Source organism: Lissotriton vulgaris, chromosome 9 (assembly GCF_964263255.1).
Source record: "Lissotriton vulgaris chromosome 9, aLisVul1.2, whole genome shotgun sequence".
In the NCBI taxonomy this organism is placed as follows: Eukaryota; Metazoa; Chordata; class Amphibia; order Caudata; family Salamandridae; genus Lissotriton; species Lissotriton vulgaris.
In genome coordinates, this window is record NC_141697.1 from 250,283,183 (window position 1) to 250,299,728 (window position 16,546).

At 45.5% G+C, this 16,546-nt stretch overlaps 1 protein-coding gene and 1 pseudogene across 2 annotated transcripts in view; both read left to right on the forward strand.

The window, feature by feature from the left end:
* ZNF410 (zinc finger protein 410) overlaps positions 1 to 16,546 on the forward strand; it is a 273,798-nt gene that overhangs the window by 149,086 nt on the left and 108,166 nt on the right. For both annotated transcript variants that reach the window (XM_086937465.1, XM_086937466.1), the window contains one exon: positions 6,988 to 7,169. In XM_086937465.1, the coding sequence (XP_086793591.1) occupies positions 6,988 to 7,169 (182 nt within the window). The remainder of the gene's footprint in view (positions 1 to 6,987; positions 7,170 to 16,546) is intronic.
* Positions 2,465 to 3,519, forward strand: LOC147689939 (armadillo repeat-containing protein 10-like; annotated as a pseudogene).

The following is a 16,546-nucleotide window of genomic DNA, read 5'->3' on the forward strand; positions in this document are numbered from 1 at the left end:
TGGGTTACAGCACTGTGCACCCTGGACTCCTGGGTTACAGCACTGAAAATCCCTCGACCCCAGAACAAAGTATGGAGCACCCCTTGGACCCCAGAACACAGCACTGGGCATCCCTGGACCCCAGAACACAGCATTGAGCATCTCTAGACCCCTGGGTTACAGCACTCAGCATTCCTTGGACCCCAGAACACAGCACCGAACACCGCTGGACCCCTGAGTCGCTGCACCGAGCACCCCTAGATGCCTAGGTCACTGCACTAAGAGCCCCCGGACTCCTTAACCACAGGCCTGCACTGAAGACCCCTGGATTGTCAGACTCCGGAGCACTGCTATCTCCCTGGGTCTCCAGACTCTTGGCTCCCCGGATGTACCGACCGGATTTTCGGACCAGATGGGATCAGCTCCTGAGAGCCCCTCTAACCCAGCCAGAATGTAACCACCTCCCTCCTCAGGACCATCTATCCAGGCACCTGGGTACCTACCTGAGGATGGGGAACTCGCAATATACAAGCTCATATCATCAGAAACACCACTAAATCTATAGGGATACTAAGAATACTCACTGATTACTAAGGACATCCATGCCCTACACCACACTCATACCTCATAGTCTCGCGACCACATGGGTCCAGACTAATCTACCCTTGGGCAGTTCTGATTATCTACCATTACACACTGATTACCCTCAGTGCTCACTCGACATGCAATCTGGCGTGTCATACACACTGAGCTGCAGCCTCAGTGCTCACTCTCTTTCTATTGTGTCCCCAATCCAGCGGGACTTACACACCAGTCTCCTACCTGGTGCCCACTCACTTACAATCCGATCTGCAATCCGGCAGATCTAAACACTGGTCTCCTTCCCAGTGCTCTCATTTACACACGATCTACAATCCGGCAGATCTAAACACTGGTCTCCTTCCCAATGTTCTCATTAACGCCACTTACCAATGACGACCACTTTCCTATGAATACCTTCAGCTCTCTGTCTCTATGTTGGGAAGTCTCTCTCACTATTCACTAAGGGCTCGCTACTACAATAATATTATGGGATGGCCGAATTACTTAGTGTCAACAATTCCCTAGCTCAAGGGCTCCTCTTTCTCCCTACTTGTTCAGACTTAACATCTGACTAGAAGAAAAGGTTACCTGTTCTCTGAAATAGGAGACACTCTGCTTGCAGGAGTAAAAACGCTCTCTATCATAAGAACCACAAATACACACTAGTTCACTAAGAAATGGGGTCTCTTTATTTTAACAATGATGAAATACACATACACAAATCTGCGGGGTCTCTATGACTAACAGGAACTTTAACACACCGCTGAAAGAAAAGGATTAGACATACAATAGCCTAGGGCATGGGTACTCACAAACTTTCTCTCAGGGGCCAAAATTACAGTGTGGTTTGTGGCAGAGGGCCGCAATGGTGGGGGCGGGGTCAGTGAGAGAGGGGGCGGGGCTAGAGCCAAAAAAAACCTGTGACCATGAGGTTGAACATAGGCCCCTGTAGTGGACGTCTTCGTCCACTGACAAACCAGATCCAGCATACACACATATCTCTCTCTCTCTCTCTCTCTCTCCCTCTCTCTCTCTTCCTCTCCCTCCCTCCCTATCTTTCTCTCCCTCCCCCTCTCTCCCTCCCTCTGTCTTCCTCCCTCCCTCTGTCTTCCTCCCTCCCTCTGTCTTCCTCCCTCCCTCTCTCTGTCTCCCTCCCTCTCTCTGTCTCCCTCCTTCTGTCTCCCTCCCTCTCTCTGTCTCCCTCTCTCGGTCTCCCTCTCTCTGTCTCCCTCTCTCTGTCTCCCTTCCTCCCTCTCTCTGTCTGTCTCCCTCCCTCCCTCCCTCCCTGTCTCCCTCCCTCCCTCCCTCCCTGTCTCCCTCCCTCACTCTGTTTCCCTCCCTCCCTTCCTCTCCCTCCCTTTCTCTCCCTCTCTTCGTCTCCCTCCCTCTTTCCGTCACCCTCCCTCCCACTTTTTCTCCCTCTCTCCATCTCCATCCCTCCCTCCCTCTGTCTCCCACCCTCCCTGTCTCTCTCCCTCCCTCCCTCCCTGTCTCCCTCCTTCCCTCTCTGTCTCCCTCCCTGTCTCCCTCCCTCCATGTCTCCCTGTCTCCTTCCCTGTCTCCCTCACTGTCTCCGTCCCTCACTGTCTCCCTCCCTCTCTCTCTCTGTCTCTGTCTCCCACCCTCCCCCTGTCTCCCTCCCTCTCTGTCTCTCTCCCTCCCCTCTCTCTCCCTCTCTCTCCCTCCCTCCCCTGTCTCTCCCTCTCTCTCCCTCCCCTGACACTCCCTCTCTCTCCCTCCCCTGTCTCTCCCTCTCTCTCCCTCCCCTGACACTCCCTCTCTCTCCTTCCCCTGTCTCTCGCTCTCTCTCCCTCCCCTGACTTTCCCTCTCTCTCCCTCCCCTGACTTTACCTCCCTCCTCCTCCCCTTTGCACACTGTTAAAAGTAGGTTGTGAAGGATGCAGCTTCGCCCGTCATGGGCCCTCACGGTAGGACTCTTCTTGGATCCCTGCTTGGGTTGGTGGTCCGCTCCAGCGTATGCTACTGGCTGTACAAACGCCTGTTACGCAGTGAGCCGTCTAAACCGGGGTCTTACACAGTGGACGGTGCAGGGGCAACACAGGACAGAGATGAGGCGGATTCCAAGAGCCTGATTTGGGCCCCTGAGGCAACAGGCGGTCTCCTGGGCAGGGTGTCAGGAATGACTTTGGTGGCCAAAGTGAGGGAGAACCCTACAGATGTTCTAATAAATCCATCAAGCAATTTGGATGCTCAACGTCTACAAAGAGTTATTGAACTGCTTGAAGCCACAGAAGAATCGTGAGTTCGAAAACAAGCCTTTATTACTCTTAGTAACAGTGCTGCATTTTCAGTTAATCAAGATCTTATTCATAATTTAGGTGCTCTTCCAGTAGTTGGAAACATGCTTTCAGATCCTGTTCCTGAAGTCCAGGCACAGGCTTTAAATGCGCTTAACAACTTGAGTATGAACGTGAGCAATCAAGAACAGTTAAAGATTTATATTGAACCTATTTGTGCAGCTGTTGAAGTTGCTCCACTGAACTCTGACCTGCAGTTAGCAGCAGTTAGGCTGATAACTAACATGTCTGTTACAAACGAGTACCAAGACATGATCGCAAAATCCTTATCTTGCTTTCTTCGTCTGTGGTCTCATGGAAATGAAAAGACGCAGATTCATGTTTTGAAGGCGCTTGTGAATTTGTCTGCAAACCCATCGCTCACAACAGATCTTCTGAGTACTCAAGTACCTTCCTCGTTGGCATCCTTCTTCCACACATGCACAAATGATGACATCTCCTACGGGGGCTCACCTTTGTGGCAAATCTGAATGAAAATATGGACAGTGGAGCTGCTCACCGTCAGTACCACGAAGGCTCGCTCTTCTCTTTGTTGTTCGGAGATTCAAGGCAAAGCTTCTTGGTATCCTTGTTACAGCATCGGGATGAGGAAGTGAAAAAGCAAATAGCAAGAATTATGACTAAACAGCAAACATAAAGTCCTTCCTTCCGAAGAGGGAAGCACAAAAAGTTGACGTCCCTGCGGTCTGAATTAAAGTCAGTTCATTGCTTCGGTGTGGCACAGTACTACTGCTTTACCTGCCGAGGTTGCTCCTTCCGTGTTTGTTGCTTGGATCATACCTGTGCAAGTCTCCCTTGCCACTTTTGAACCTGCACCGCTATACAGAGCGTCATAACATGCCGCCTGATCCAGAGTTTCTGCCAAGCACTCGAATGGTATTGACTGCAACAGACACAGCATCTGAAAGATCACACGGCTAAAGGCAGAAGTAATAAATCGGTTTTGTTTCGAAACTCGACTTGAGTGAGAATCCGTTAACATATTGAACAACACTTCTTTGCATTCTAGACCATTTTTGTTCCTCATCTACAGAGCAGTCACTGCATCTTTAGAAAAGCTCCCAATGGAACGCGGTCCTCCTTTAAAATTCTGAAATCTTGCATGCTCCTGGTTGCGCACTGCTTTTAGTAGGCGATATCTTTGTGTAAGCCTGCCATTCCGGACGTATGAATGGACACTACAAAGAAGACACTGGAAGAGGCATGTGACATAGCAGGACATATTCTCCCCGCCGAAAATATTGAAAGTTTTTAGCAAACATACAGGTGGGCAACATCCATTGAGTTTAAAATCGCCCCCACCCCCTTGTCAGCCCGGGATGAGAAAGCTTGCCTGGCGCGCGCACAGCCGCGCCGGAGCATTTCACAGGTCTTTAAAGACCATTAACTTTTTAATGAGGCTTTGTTCTGTTTCACCTCTTCCGAGGCCCCTGCAGCTCCACTCTATGGCTGGAATCTCTCGGCCCCAGAGAGCAGAGCCTCTCCGAGTCCCGGCTGCTGCAGCCGGTGGTATTTACTGACACTCGAGATTTTTTAAAAAAAAACTAATACATGTCTGTAAGGTCCGCGGGCCGCCAAGGAAGGCTTGCCGGGCCGCGGGCGGCCCGCGGGCCGTACTAGGAGTACCCCTGGCCTAGGGAATAAGGACAAGATTAAGGGATAAGTATAAGAACGAGGTCACCTTGGGAGTGTGAAGTCTTGCTCTAGCTGTCATCTGGGCTCCTCTCTCGTCTGTGTCTTGGCTCATCTCAGACTCTCTCTCCTGCACTCTTGGATACACCTCTGCGCTGATCACTTTGCACTGGATTTCTCTCCCCCACGGACTCTCTCCACCTTCCAACTTCAATCTAATGGTTTCTGCCGCTCTGATAACTGTTCATTCCACTAGCTTGTTCACTCTGGGTAAAGTCTCTGTGCCAATGTCCAATTAACTCCAGCTGCTCCCACAGGTTAATCCACGATATAACTTCAGTTTCTTCTAAAAGGCATTACTTCAGACTCCAGCTATTCACAACTCCTCCTGATAAGTAACTGCTTCTGACTGCTTCCTTCAGTTCCAGCTCACTGACTGTCTGTTTGTCTTCTCTCTGTTCCAAGCATCTTCTGTCTCTTCTCCTCCTGCAATTCCACTCCTCCAACTCTACCAACACTCTCTGCTCCTCCAATTCAACTAACTGCAACTTCAGCTCAGCTCTCTCTAGCTCGAACTCTTTCTGCAACTCCAACAACTAACTGACTCCGCCACTGCACTTCACTAATATAGAATGCTGTCTCCTCATGGAAAGTTCCAGCCATCAGCCCGCCGCCCATCAGATCCCTGCACCACTCCGCGTCAAGGACACACACCCAGCCGGCCGGCCTTTTGTTGTTTCTTCCACACAGAGAATAATACAGCCTACCGATAAGGGCTGGCCCAGACCGGTTCTCTCCAAGTGAACAACAGCTTTAACTAAACTTTACCTTTACCTTTACCCCTGAAGCCTCTCAGCTCCATCAAAATGGAGTCCCTCTAGTTCTGGGCCTGTACGCCTGAGAAGGATGAAATAACCCTTAACTCTGTCAGAGTACCTACATAAACCATACCAATGTGTAATATAAAGTCAGGACCACAGGATCCAACCTCTACTATAAGCAATAATGACAGGCCAAAGCCAATAGGCAATAGATGGCCTCTTCTAGATCTGGAAGAAAGGGCTTAAAAGGGCCAACACAAGCTAGGAATACGTATCCTAGATGTGAGCAAGATTAAAGTCTATATCACTGCCAACTAGGGCCAAAAAGCCTGTCTATACACCGGATTGTAGGACCCCTGGAACCCCGAAGCACGATGGACCCAAACCCTCTGGTCTGGCAGGGAGGACACGCGGATTATAGTTCCAATAACGGCATGACCCGGAGCGGAGGCGCGATCTTCAGTGTTTTGTTGGAAAGGTAAGATCCATCCGGCCACATCCTACCATGGAGCCCCCCGTGCTGTGACTCTAGCGATTGTTCTCTCAGGGCCGGACCTAGAGTGGGCGCTTCCCCTTTGACCCGAGCACACTGACCAAACCCCCTCACCCATTGGTGAGAGTTTCCCTGAACCCACTCCCCTCCGCGACACCCGCCCTACAAACCTCCCTCAGTGCCCCATACATCACATTCGTGAGTGCATTGAGCCTCAGCCCCCTACGGTGGGTGTCATGTTGTACCATCTGCCCCTCCCAAGCCCGATCTCTGCCCCCACCTGCACAAATCCACACCCAGCGCAGCGAGGCAGCCGCGACGACAGGAAGTGCAATGCTATTTTTATTTATTTTATGCGTTTTTATATAGCGCAGACTTTATCCAAAGGTGTCAGAGCACTTCTCAATAGGAACAGTAACGTTACATGAAGAGAAAATTACAAGTGGGCATGTCACAAAAGCAAACGTTACTTTACATGAGGCAAAAGTGACAATTGTGCATGTATCAAAAGCAAACAAAATACAAGAAGAGGTAGTAAACGATACATTACTAGAGGAAAAAGTGAAGTGTGTATAAGATTCAAGTAGAGGTATAATACTGCAATAAATGGCAGACACTCAAAACAACAAGCATTTGCAATGCAATAGGTCTCACATTATTAAAGTTTGAGTTATTGGCATTGCTAATAATAATGCAGCACCAACAGCTCAAACTTTAATAATGCGAGACCTATTGCATTGCAAATGCTTGTTTTATCTGCATCAGGATAAAGTGTAAATAGGCAAACTAAATGGTCTATCACTTAATATTACATAACTGGATTCAATGCTTGTTTGTTCATTGTGAATATATATCCAGATTGAGTTCAACATTGTTTCTTTTAAGGATAAAATACACAACTCTCTTTATGCTTAGAAATGTGATATATTAACATTCTATAGAGGTGTTAAGAATGTCAGCTAAAATCTCTGTTAACATCTGTGCTTTTTAATAAAGAAAGCCTGCCATTCTAAGTTTATAGATTACAGTATCTACCGCTCCTTATTTCACAGTGACTCCTTAACTTAAAAATCTTTCTTTGTGCCACAAAGAGTGAAATTTAAACTGATGAGTCACTAAAAAGAGCACATTGCTAATCTCCCAACTTGGTTTCTGTCTGCAGGAATGATCGCTCTTACACATGTCCTCAGGAAGGCTGCGGTAAAAGCTTTTATGTATCACAGAGGCTTGATGTGCATATGCGAACACACAGCGGTGAAAAGCCATTCACGTGCACTGAGGTCAGCTGTGGGAAACAATTCACGACTGCTGGAAATCTGAAGAACCATCTTCGGACTCATACTGGTGGGTGCCTGTGAGCACAAGTTATTTGTGATACATTGTCAGGAAGTATTAAGTGTGAGCTACTTTCTTTTGTATTTCATCAGCATACTACTCAAGGCAGTTGCCTGGCACTTGAGATATTCAAAGGAACTGAAATAATAATTGGAGTTACATCTGTTCTTAGATTTGCAGCTTGTTTTTTCAGACTTCTGTGGTAACAAATATGTCACCAAAATGTCACGCAAATGGACTAGCATTTGAACTGTTATGTCCCCGCTCTCACTTATTTCCTGTTAAACAGTAATCTTCGATCTTGTGGCAAGGTCAAAACTATTTCTCAAATGCCATCCATGCATATGAATTTTGTAGGTGGTCTCCTGCTCTTAGTTATATGGTGGCAGGTTCTCACTAGTCCTCCCTTTCTCCTACTTGAGGTAGAATTCTTCTTTCATGCCCAGCAAAATTCCATTTAAAAGAACCTTCTTAAAAAAATGAAAAATAAAATCATTATTTTCTTTATCTGTTTCTATGTTGCTTTGCTTCCTAAATATCCTTTTCTTATGCATTATGCCTAAAATAGTTTGCAGTTGAGCACACACTTAGATACTGTGTATTCTTTCAGTCCTTGTCATCTTCCTATATAGTACCATCACAGGCCAAGCCTCCAGAGAACAGCTTGTCTAATGCAGAACATGAGTTGTACAATCCCATTGGTGGTATTTAACTTTATCTTTAACTTTATCTTAAATTTGGAAGTCAAGAACCTAAATACAGGAACTTGGTTGCCATTGCCATGGCTGAGATACTTAAGAGTCACCATCATGTCAATATATCTGAACAATACCTCCTTTTCTCACCTGGAGAATGCCCAATCAGAATATATTCAACGTCTCTTAGCAACTGTGAATGAGTGAAAGTGGTTGAGACCAGCTTCCTCTATGGGTTTTGCTGATTTTGCTGATAATGCACTGTTGGGGGTCCTTTACGGCATAATAAATATGCCCTTTACCACTGCTGCCTACCTGCTGGCCCTGTGCGCAGGTGCCACTACTGTACAGAAGATCATAGTGAGATACATGGAAGAGAAACTAAAAATGGGTTTGATATGAAGGGGGATATGCGCAAAATAGAAACAGTGAAGAGTTACTTTAAGGTATAACCACAAATATGATTATAGATCTACAAAATGACTCAAATGCTTGCTGAGGATAGAATAGTTTTACTGTTTGTTTGAGTACTTTCTCTCCCTGCTCTCATTTTCTCTGTGCTTGTAACCACTTTACTTCCAAAATGATTCTTCACGTATCTCTTAACACGTTTCTATCTGAAACCACTCTCCCTCAACTTTTTCCCTTATATTCAAATTTGAAAAACTCACTCCCTCATAATTCTCCTTTATGCCTGTTTTTCTTAACCCTCTGCCTCCTATCTTTTTCTCCCCTCCCCCACAACACTTAGCAGCTGCATTCTTCTTTAATTGTATCTTTTCTTTTCTCTATACAACCTATTGTGACTTGCTTGAACTTTTGTCTTTATCTTTTTGACTACATACCTTTAACTGCTGTCCTGTGTAAGGGTTTAATTCAACCCTGTTTGTCATTCTGTTGTACAGCACACTGAATCCTATTTAAGGAAGTATATGTTCGAGGCATATGGGCTGCAGATGGTACATTATGAATAGATCGCCATCTGGTGTTGGGCTCGGATGATTGCACTTTGTTTTTGTCTTGGAGAGTCTTTTGTATCTTGGTGACTCCTCCCTTGGTTGGTAGTGCGCATGGGCATCGGCTCCATCCTTAGATTGTTTTTTTCCGCCATCGGGTTCGGATGAGGATCGAGACGCTCCAGATCAACTTCAGAAAAAAGTGATTTATCGGCGCGTATTCCCTTTCCAATTCGACGGTATTGTTATCGAACGCGTTTCACTTCCATTCCGACGCGTTGCAAATTCAAAATCGAAGAGAAAAAACTTGGATCTACGTCGACGAACAGGAGGCCTTTCTCGACGCAGTCAAGCCCGGAGTCCATGGAAAGGACTCCATTCAAAAAATGTCCAACGTGTGGTGCTAAGTTCCCACACAAGGACCTACACGAGGTGTGCAACCTCTGTCTATCGCCTGAACACGAATCCAGGGACTGCGAAGCCTGCGCAGCATTCTCCTCCAAGCTAACGATTAGAAATCGTCGAGCTCGAAGACACGAGGTTTCCAGAATGCAGTCGGAGGCGATCCCGGAGCTGTTCGGAGACGAGCAAATTGAGGAAGAAGAGGACCAGTCGGGGTCGGAAGGGGACCAGTCGGAGGTTGAAGAACTCATAGAGCAACAAACCGTGAGTGACGACGTCCCCTTACCAAAAAACCGACCCCGTGCGGTAACGACCCCGCCTTCGGGCCCGGTCAAACCGCAGAAAAAAGTTTCCGACGCCCCGCCCTCGGGCCCGGCAACGAAACCGAAACTGAAACCGAAACACTCGGACTCCCACCATGTCGGATCCGAGAAAAGGGCGACATCGACTTCGGCACCGAGGCTACATACAAGGGAAAGCTCGGTATCGAAACATTCCATGTCGAAACATAAATATGATTCGTCGTCCAAGATTCACTCGATACCCAGGAAGTCGGAATCGAGTAGACATTCGGTGCCGAAAACACCAAACACTGACGATCGAAAACATAAGCACCTTTCGGAACCAGGAACTTCGGTACCGATTCAGGAGCAACAGACAGATCCCAAACAAAAGATCTTGTTTATCGATCCGCAAACTGGCAAAGTAGTCACGAAGAAGAGGAAGAATGAACAGACAGAAGATAAGTCTCTTCCTTCAAAAAAGAGAACAATGGGGACAAATATAACTCCTCCTGCTTCTCCTCGACCTAAAGTCACACCCTCTTCTCCTGTTCCTCACACTAGGCCAAATATTCATACACCTTCCACACCAAGACCATCTACACCTCAGTCTGATGTAGACCGTGATCTAGGGGAGGGAGAACCTCAAGGGGATGACGAAACCATCCCAGATGAGGATGACCTATGGGAAAATTATGACGTAGGGTCAGATGAGGACAACGACCCAGAGTTATATCCCTCAAAGCCTTCACCACCTGATGATAACACAGGGTTTGTGCAGCTCATTAATAGGGCAGCAAAATATCATAAAGTAGATATACATACAGAACCTCAAATAGAGGATTTCCTGCTAGAAACGCTACCTAATGCACAAAGAACATCAGGTACTCTTCCTATGTTGAAGGGTCTTCTCAGTCACACAGAAGAAATATTCAAAGACCCAGTGAGGGCTAGGGTGTTAAACCCAAGAATTGATAAAAAATATAAGGCGGCTCCAAAGGATCCAATATTTATTAAAGGGCATGTACCTCTAGACTCGCTGGTGGTCTCAAACGCTCGTAAAAGAGCAAACTCATTATCTACAGGAGAGGCTCCTCCACCTGATAAAGAGTCAAAATTAATAGATGCATCAGGCAAGAGAGTAGCATCACAGGCGGCAAATAGCTGCCGTATAGCCAATACACAGGCACTACTCGCACGTTATGACAGGGCACATTATGATGAATTAGAAAAACTCATCACACATCTCCCCAAAGAACATCAGAAAAAGGCAGATCAGTTAATACAGGAAGGTAAAATAATAACTAATACTTCCATTAAGTGCGCCCTACACGCAGCAGACACTGCAGCAAGATCTATCAATACCAGTGTCATGTTAAGGAGACATGCATGGCTTAGAATCTCAGGATTCAAACAAGAAGTACAAACGGCCCTACTGAACAAACCATTTGATCAAAAGACACTGTTTGGTTCAAACACAGATGAGACCTTAGAAAAAATGAAAAAAGATACAGAAACGGCTAAGACAATGGGAGCATTGCAACAGCCAACACAAAGAGGTTCCTTTCGTAGATCCACCTATAGAGGGGGCTCAAAAAATACAGGAACAAATCAGCAATCCACCTCTTTCACACCAACATCACCCAGAGGTAATTCAAGAGGCAGTTACAGAGGTAACAACAACAAGGGTAAAGGCCGCGGAAATAATAACAACCGCAACGCCTCAACCCCAAAGCAGTGACTTCATAGAACTCCCCCCAGACCACATAACACCGGTCGGGGGACGTCTATCACAGTTCCTACCTGTCTGGGAAAACATCACATCAGACAAGTGGGTGAGACAAATTATCCAACATGGTTATTGCCTAGAACTCACAGCTACCCCACCAAACATCCCCCCCAAACAGCGTCCAATGAGTCAAGATCATCTGACATTGTTAAGAGAAGAAGTAATAGCACTTCTACAAAAGCACGCAATAGAGAAGGTCCCAAAAGATCAACAAGGAACAGGAGTATACTCTCTATACTTCCTAATCCCCAAAAAAGACGGGTCCCTAAGACCAATATTAGACCTCAGACCTCTCAATGCTTACATAAATTCGGAGCATTTCCACATGGTCACGCTCCAACAAGTGCTCCCTTTACTGAAGAAAGGGGACTTTCTTTCTACACTGGATCTAAAAGACGCTTACTTTCATATCCCAATTCACAAAGCCCACAGAAAATACCTAAGGTTTGTATTGGAAGGACAACACTATCAGTTCAAAGTCCTTCCGTTCGGTGTCACAACAGCACCAAGAGTTTTCACAAAATGCCTAGCTGTGGTGGCAGCACACCTAAGAAGACAACAAATACATGTCTTCCCATACTTGGACGATTGGCTAATAAAAGCCAAGTCGAAAGAAGAATGTCTTCACAACACACAGAAGACAATTCAATTGCTGCACCATCTAGGGTTTACGGTGAACTACAAAAAATCACACCTGCAACCAAACCAGATTCAGCAATACCTGGGGGCCACTATAGACACATAAAAGGCAATAGCATACCCCAACCCAATCAGGATACAGACAATGGTCGGGTTAATACAAAGATTTCAACCACAACACTCACTACCAGCACGAGTGTTTATGCAACTATTAGGCATGATGTCCTCCTGCATACTGCTAATACCACATGCCAGGCTACAAATGCGTCCACTACAGGAGTGTCTAGCGACACAGTGGAATCAGGCTCAAGGTCAGATTACAGATCTGGTGTTGGTAAACGACCGGACGTATCGCTCTCTGAAGTGGTGGAACACAGAAAACATTTCCAAGGGACGGTCGTTCCTAGAGCCAATTCCACAAGTGATAATAACAGCGGACGCATCGCTCTCCGGATGGGGAGCGCATATGGACAAATACACAGTACAGGGGAAGTGGAGTGTGCAGCAAAAGAAACTGCACATCAACTACCTAGAGCTATTAGCAGTATTTCTAGCACTAAAAGCTTTCCAAATGCAAATAACAGGCAAGGCAGTCCTGATCAGAACAGACAACATGACTGCAATGTATTATATTCAAAAACAGGGGGGGACACACTCTCTCCAACTATCCAAACTAGCACAGGACATTTGGAGATGGGCCATTCCTCAAAAGATCTATCTGCTAGCAGAACACCTACCAGGAGTTCAAAATCAGATAGCAGACATCCTAAGCAGACAGTCAGAACAAGTACACGAATGGGAGCTGCACGACCAAATACTGCAGCCATTCTTCCAAAAATGGGGGCAACCAGAGATAGATCTGTTTGCCAATCATCAGAACGCAAAATGCAAAAACTTCGCATCCAGGTACCCACACCAACGGTCCCAGGGCAATGCACTATGGATAAATTGGTCCAACAAATTTGCTTACGCGTTCCCTCCTCTACCACTAATTCCATTACTGGTTCGGAAACTGCAGCAACACTCAATGACAATGATACTAGTGGCACCCACGTGGGCAAGACAGCCGTGGTTCACCACGCTGCTACAACTCTCACAAGTACCACATCAAAAGCTAAGATTATTACCCATGCATCTTACACAGAACCATGGAGAAATAATGCACCCAGATCCCAAACAACTGAACCTAGCGATCTGGCTCCTGAGGTCATAGAGTTTGGATACTTAGATTTACCACCAGAATGTATGGAAATCATTAAACAAGCAAGACGTCCTACCACCAGAGCATGCTATGCAGCAAAGTGGAAAAGGTTTGCTATACACTGTAACAGTAGGCACATCAACCCTCTGGACGCATCCACTAAACAAATCATTTGCTATTTACTACACTTGCAGCAATGTAACTTAGCATATACTTCTATCAGAGTTCATCTCGCAGCCATAGCGGCGTACCTACAAAACAGGCAACATCTTTCCCTGTTTAAAGTACCAGCAATTAAAGCTTTCATGGAAGGACTCAAAAGAGTCATTCCACCAAGAAGACCACCTTCCCCAGTCTGGAATCTCAACATAGTACTTACCAGACTAATGGGGCCACCCTTTGAACCTATGCATAGGTGTGAAATACAATTCCTCACATGGAAGGTGGCCTTCCTCATAGCTATCACGTCACTTAGAAGAGTAAGTGAGCTGCAGGCTTTTACAATTCAAGAACTATTTATGCAGGTACACCAAAATAAGGTGGTTCTTAGAACAAACCCAACATTCTTACCAAAGGTAATTTCAGCATTCCACATCAATCAGTCAGTGGAATTACCGGTTTTCTTTCCAAAACCACAAACAGTAGCAGAAAGAGCCCTACATACATTGGATGTTAGAAGGGCCATATTGTACTATATAGAAAGAATACAAACTTTCAGAAAGACAAAACAGCTATTTGTTGCGTTTTCTCCTACACATAAAGGCAATCCCATCTCTAAAGCGGGCATTGCCAGATGGATTGTAAAATTCATTCAAATATGCTACTTAAAAGCAAAGAGAACATTAACTGTTCCTCCTAGAGCTCACTCTACACGTAAACTAGGAGCATCTATGGCATTTTTGGGAAACATTCCACTAGATGACATATGCAAAGCAGCTACCTGGGTTACACCGCACACCTTCACAAAACACTATTGTGTAGATGTGCATACAACACAACAAGCTAGAGTGGGACAAGCAGTATTAAAAACTTTATTTCAGACAGTTGCAACAGACACGGGCGACCACCGCTAGGGAGAGAACTGCTGTATAGTCTATTCATAATGTACCATCTGCAGCCCATATGCCTCGAACGGAATATGCTACTTACCAGTATGCATCTGTTCTTGGCATAGAGGGCTGCAGAGTGGTACATGCCCTCCTAGCCTCCCCGGAAACCTGTGTCTGTTCCAACATTATCTTATTTAGATACACTTACATGGGCATTCTTATCTGTATTCTACTATACTACTCCATCTAACCCTACTATGGCAAAACAATCTAAGGATGGAGCCGATGCCCATGCGCACTACCAACCAAGGGAGGAGTCACCAAGATACAAAAGACTCTCCAAGACAAAAACAAAGTGCAATCATCCGAGCCCAACACCAGATGGCGATCTATTCATAATGTACCACTCTGCAGCCCTCTATGCCAAGAACAGATGCATACTGGTAAGTAGCATATTCCATATATATATATATATATATATATATATCACGCCGGTTCGCCAGTGTGCGCTCGCACCTTAAGCAGACTGTATCCTGCTGCTCCTTTCCCCTTCGACTCATTCTGACTCCGCCTGTGGTTCTCAGCCAAGCACAGAAAAACGCAGCTCCCCCACGATCACGCGGTCCTTGATGGTTTCCTGCTGACCGCTTCTTTGATCTCTTCCCCTCTGAGCCTGCACCGATTCGTTGAATTCACTTGGGATAGAGCGGTTTGCGGCCTACCACCGGGATACGCTATCGGTCCAGATTCGCTCTGTGATACCCACCTACACTGTATTGAAATTTTGTAACTTGGTCCTGATGATTGCCTAACATTGCATACAGGCTGAAACACCGTCGTCCCCACAGTGTAATTCACAGCGCCTTCACTGTGATTGCCCAGAAAATCCCAATTTGTACAGAAGTGTATTAACTGTACAAGCATCACAGTCTATTTCACTGTATTTATAACCCTGTTGCGCCTCTTTCTCCGTTGTACATACCCCCTCATGTGTCACTGTTGCCGTTCTCCTTTAATGATGCTCTTGTTCCCATTATCAAAGGTTACATGACATTTGATGTAATACTGTATTTTGTATATAGATTCATTTGTTTTTGTGTTGACCATATAATTTACTTAAATATATGTGGAAAGCATTTGTATAAAAATAACCGTCTCGCTATATGTCTTTGAGTTTCCCTATGCCCCTCACCAGCAATTTATTTTGCTCTTTAACTATTCCCCTTTCAAACGAAACTCCTCGAGACATTGTTTATGTTATACTTTTGACTCGATAGAGCACCCATGGGCCCTCACTGGACCGGCAGCTATAAAACAATTTTTGTCCCCCAATGTATGGCAAGCTCTTCCTTTTTTTTATATCTGTTTTTGTTGGTTTTAAATAAGTATATCATCCAGTTATCACCTCAATCATATAATAGAAGCACATATGACAGGTAATGTAAAACATAATAGATACAAATTATTCCATGTCATAACGATCTTTAACTAGAACCAAATCCTCTCTATCTATTCGTGTGCAGCCCTGTGCTTTTTTTCCACACGCTGCACTGTTCCTCTACCCTTCCTATATGCCCTCGATAATGACCATTTTCTTTTCCTTACAAATCCACATATACGAACAACCGGCAGACTAATTTCAAGCAATCGCACCCAGCCTTCCCTTTCCACAATGTACAGTTACTTCAAGCTTGGTTGAATAACCTTCCCCCCACCTTCTCGTCTTCGTTTCCCTTACAATTCCCAATTATAACTGTCTACATTCCGATGGAACAAATGCAATATTGTATATTCATGGTGACCTTGAGTCCAGTGCAGGAGGGGGAGGTTTGAGGGGGAGGTGATCAGTTAATAGTCGCATTATGTAGCTTACAACCTTAAACTATGTTTTTATCCTGTCTCACCCTTCTTATATGAACTGCCTCTGCTAATGCCCACTCGACCATATCTTGAAGACATTTGTCAGAGGACGACATTCTGTGCCTCAACCACCTTATACCTATTCTTTTTTAAGCAAGTACCATGTCCAGTATTATACATTTTCTACTAAAGTCTGTCTTTTTGTGCCCTAAGGAGTAGCCCTAGTAAGCATTGTCTCATTGTGAGGGGTTTAGCCCTGCCAGTAGATTCACTTAGCCTTAACGTCCAGAAGAGTTGTATCACTGGGAACCTCCATATATTATGGATAAAATCGGATTTCTCAACGTTGCATCTAGGGCATCTAGAGGTGCGCTTAGGGTAAATTACATGTATTTGATTCGGGTGAGAATATCCTATGCACACAGTTGTACTGTATGAGTTTAAATTGGGCATTAGTTGTTTCAACTCCAATACGTATCCTGCCCTTTCTTTGCCAATGTTTGGTTTGTCAATT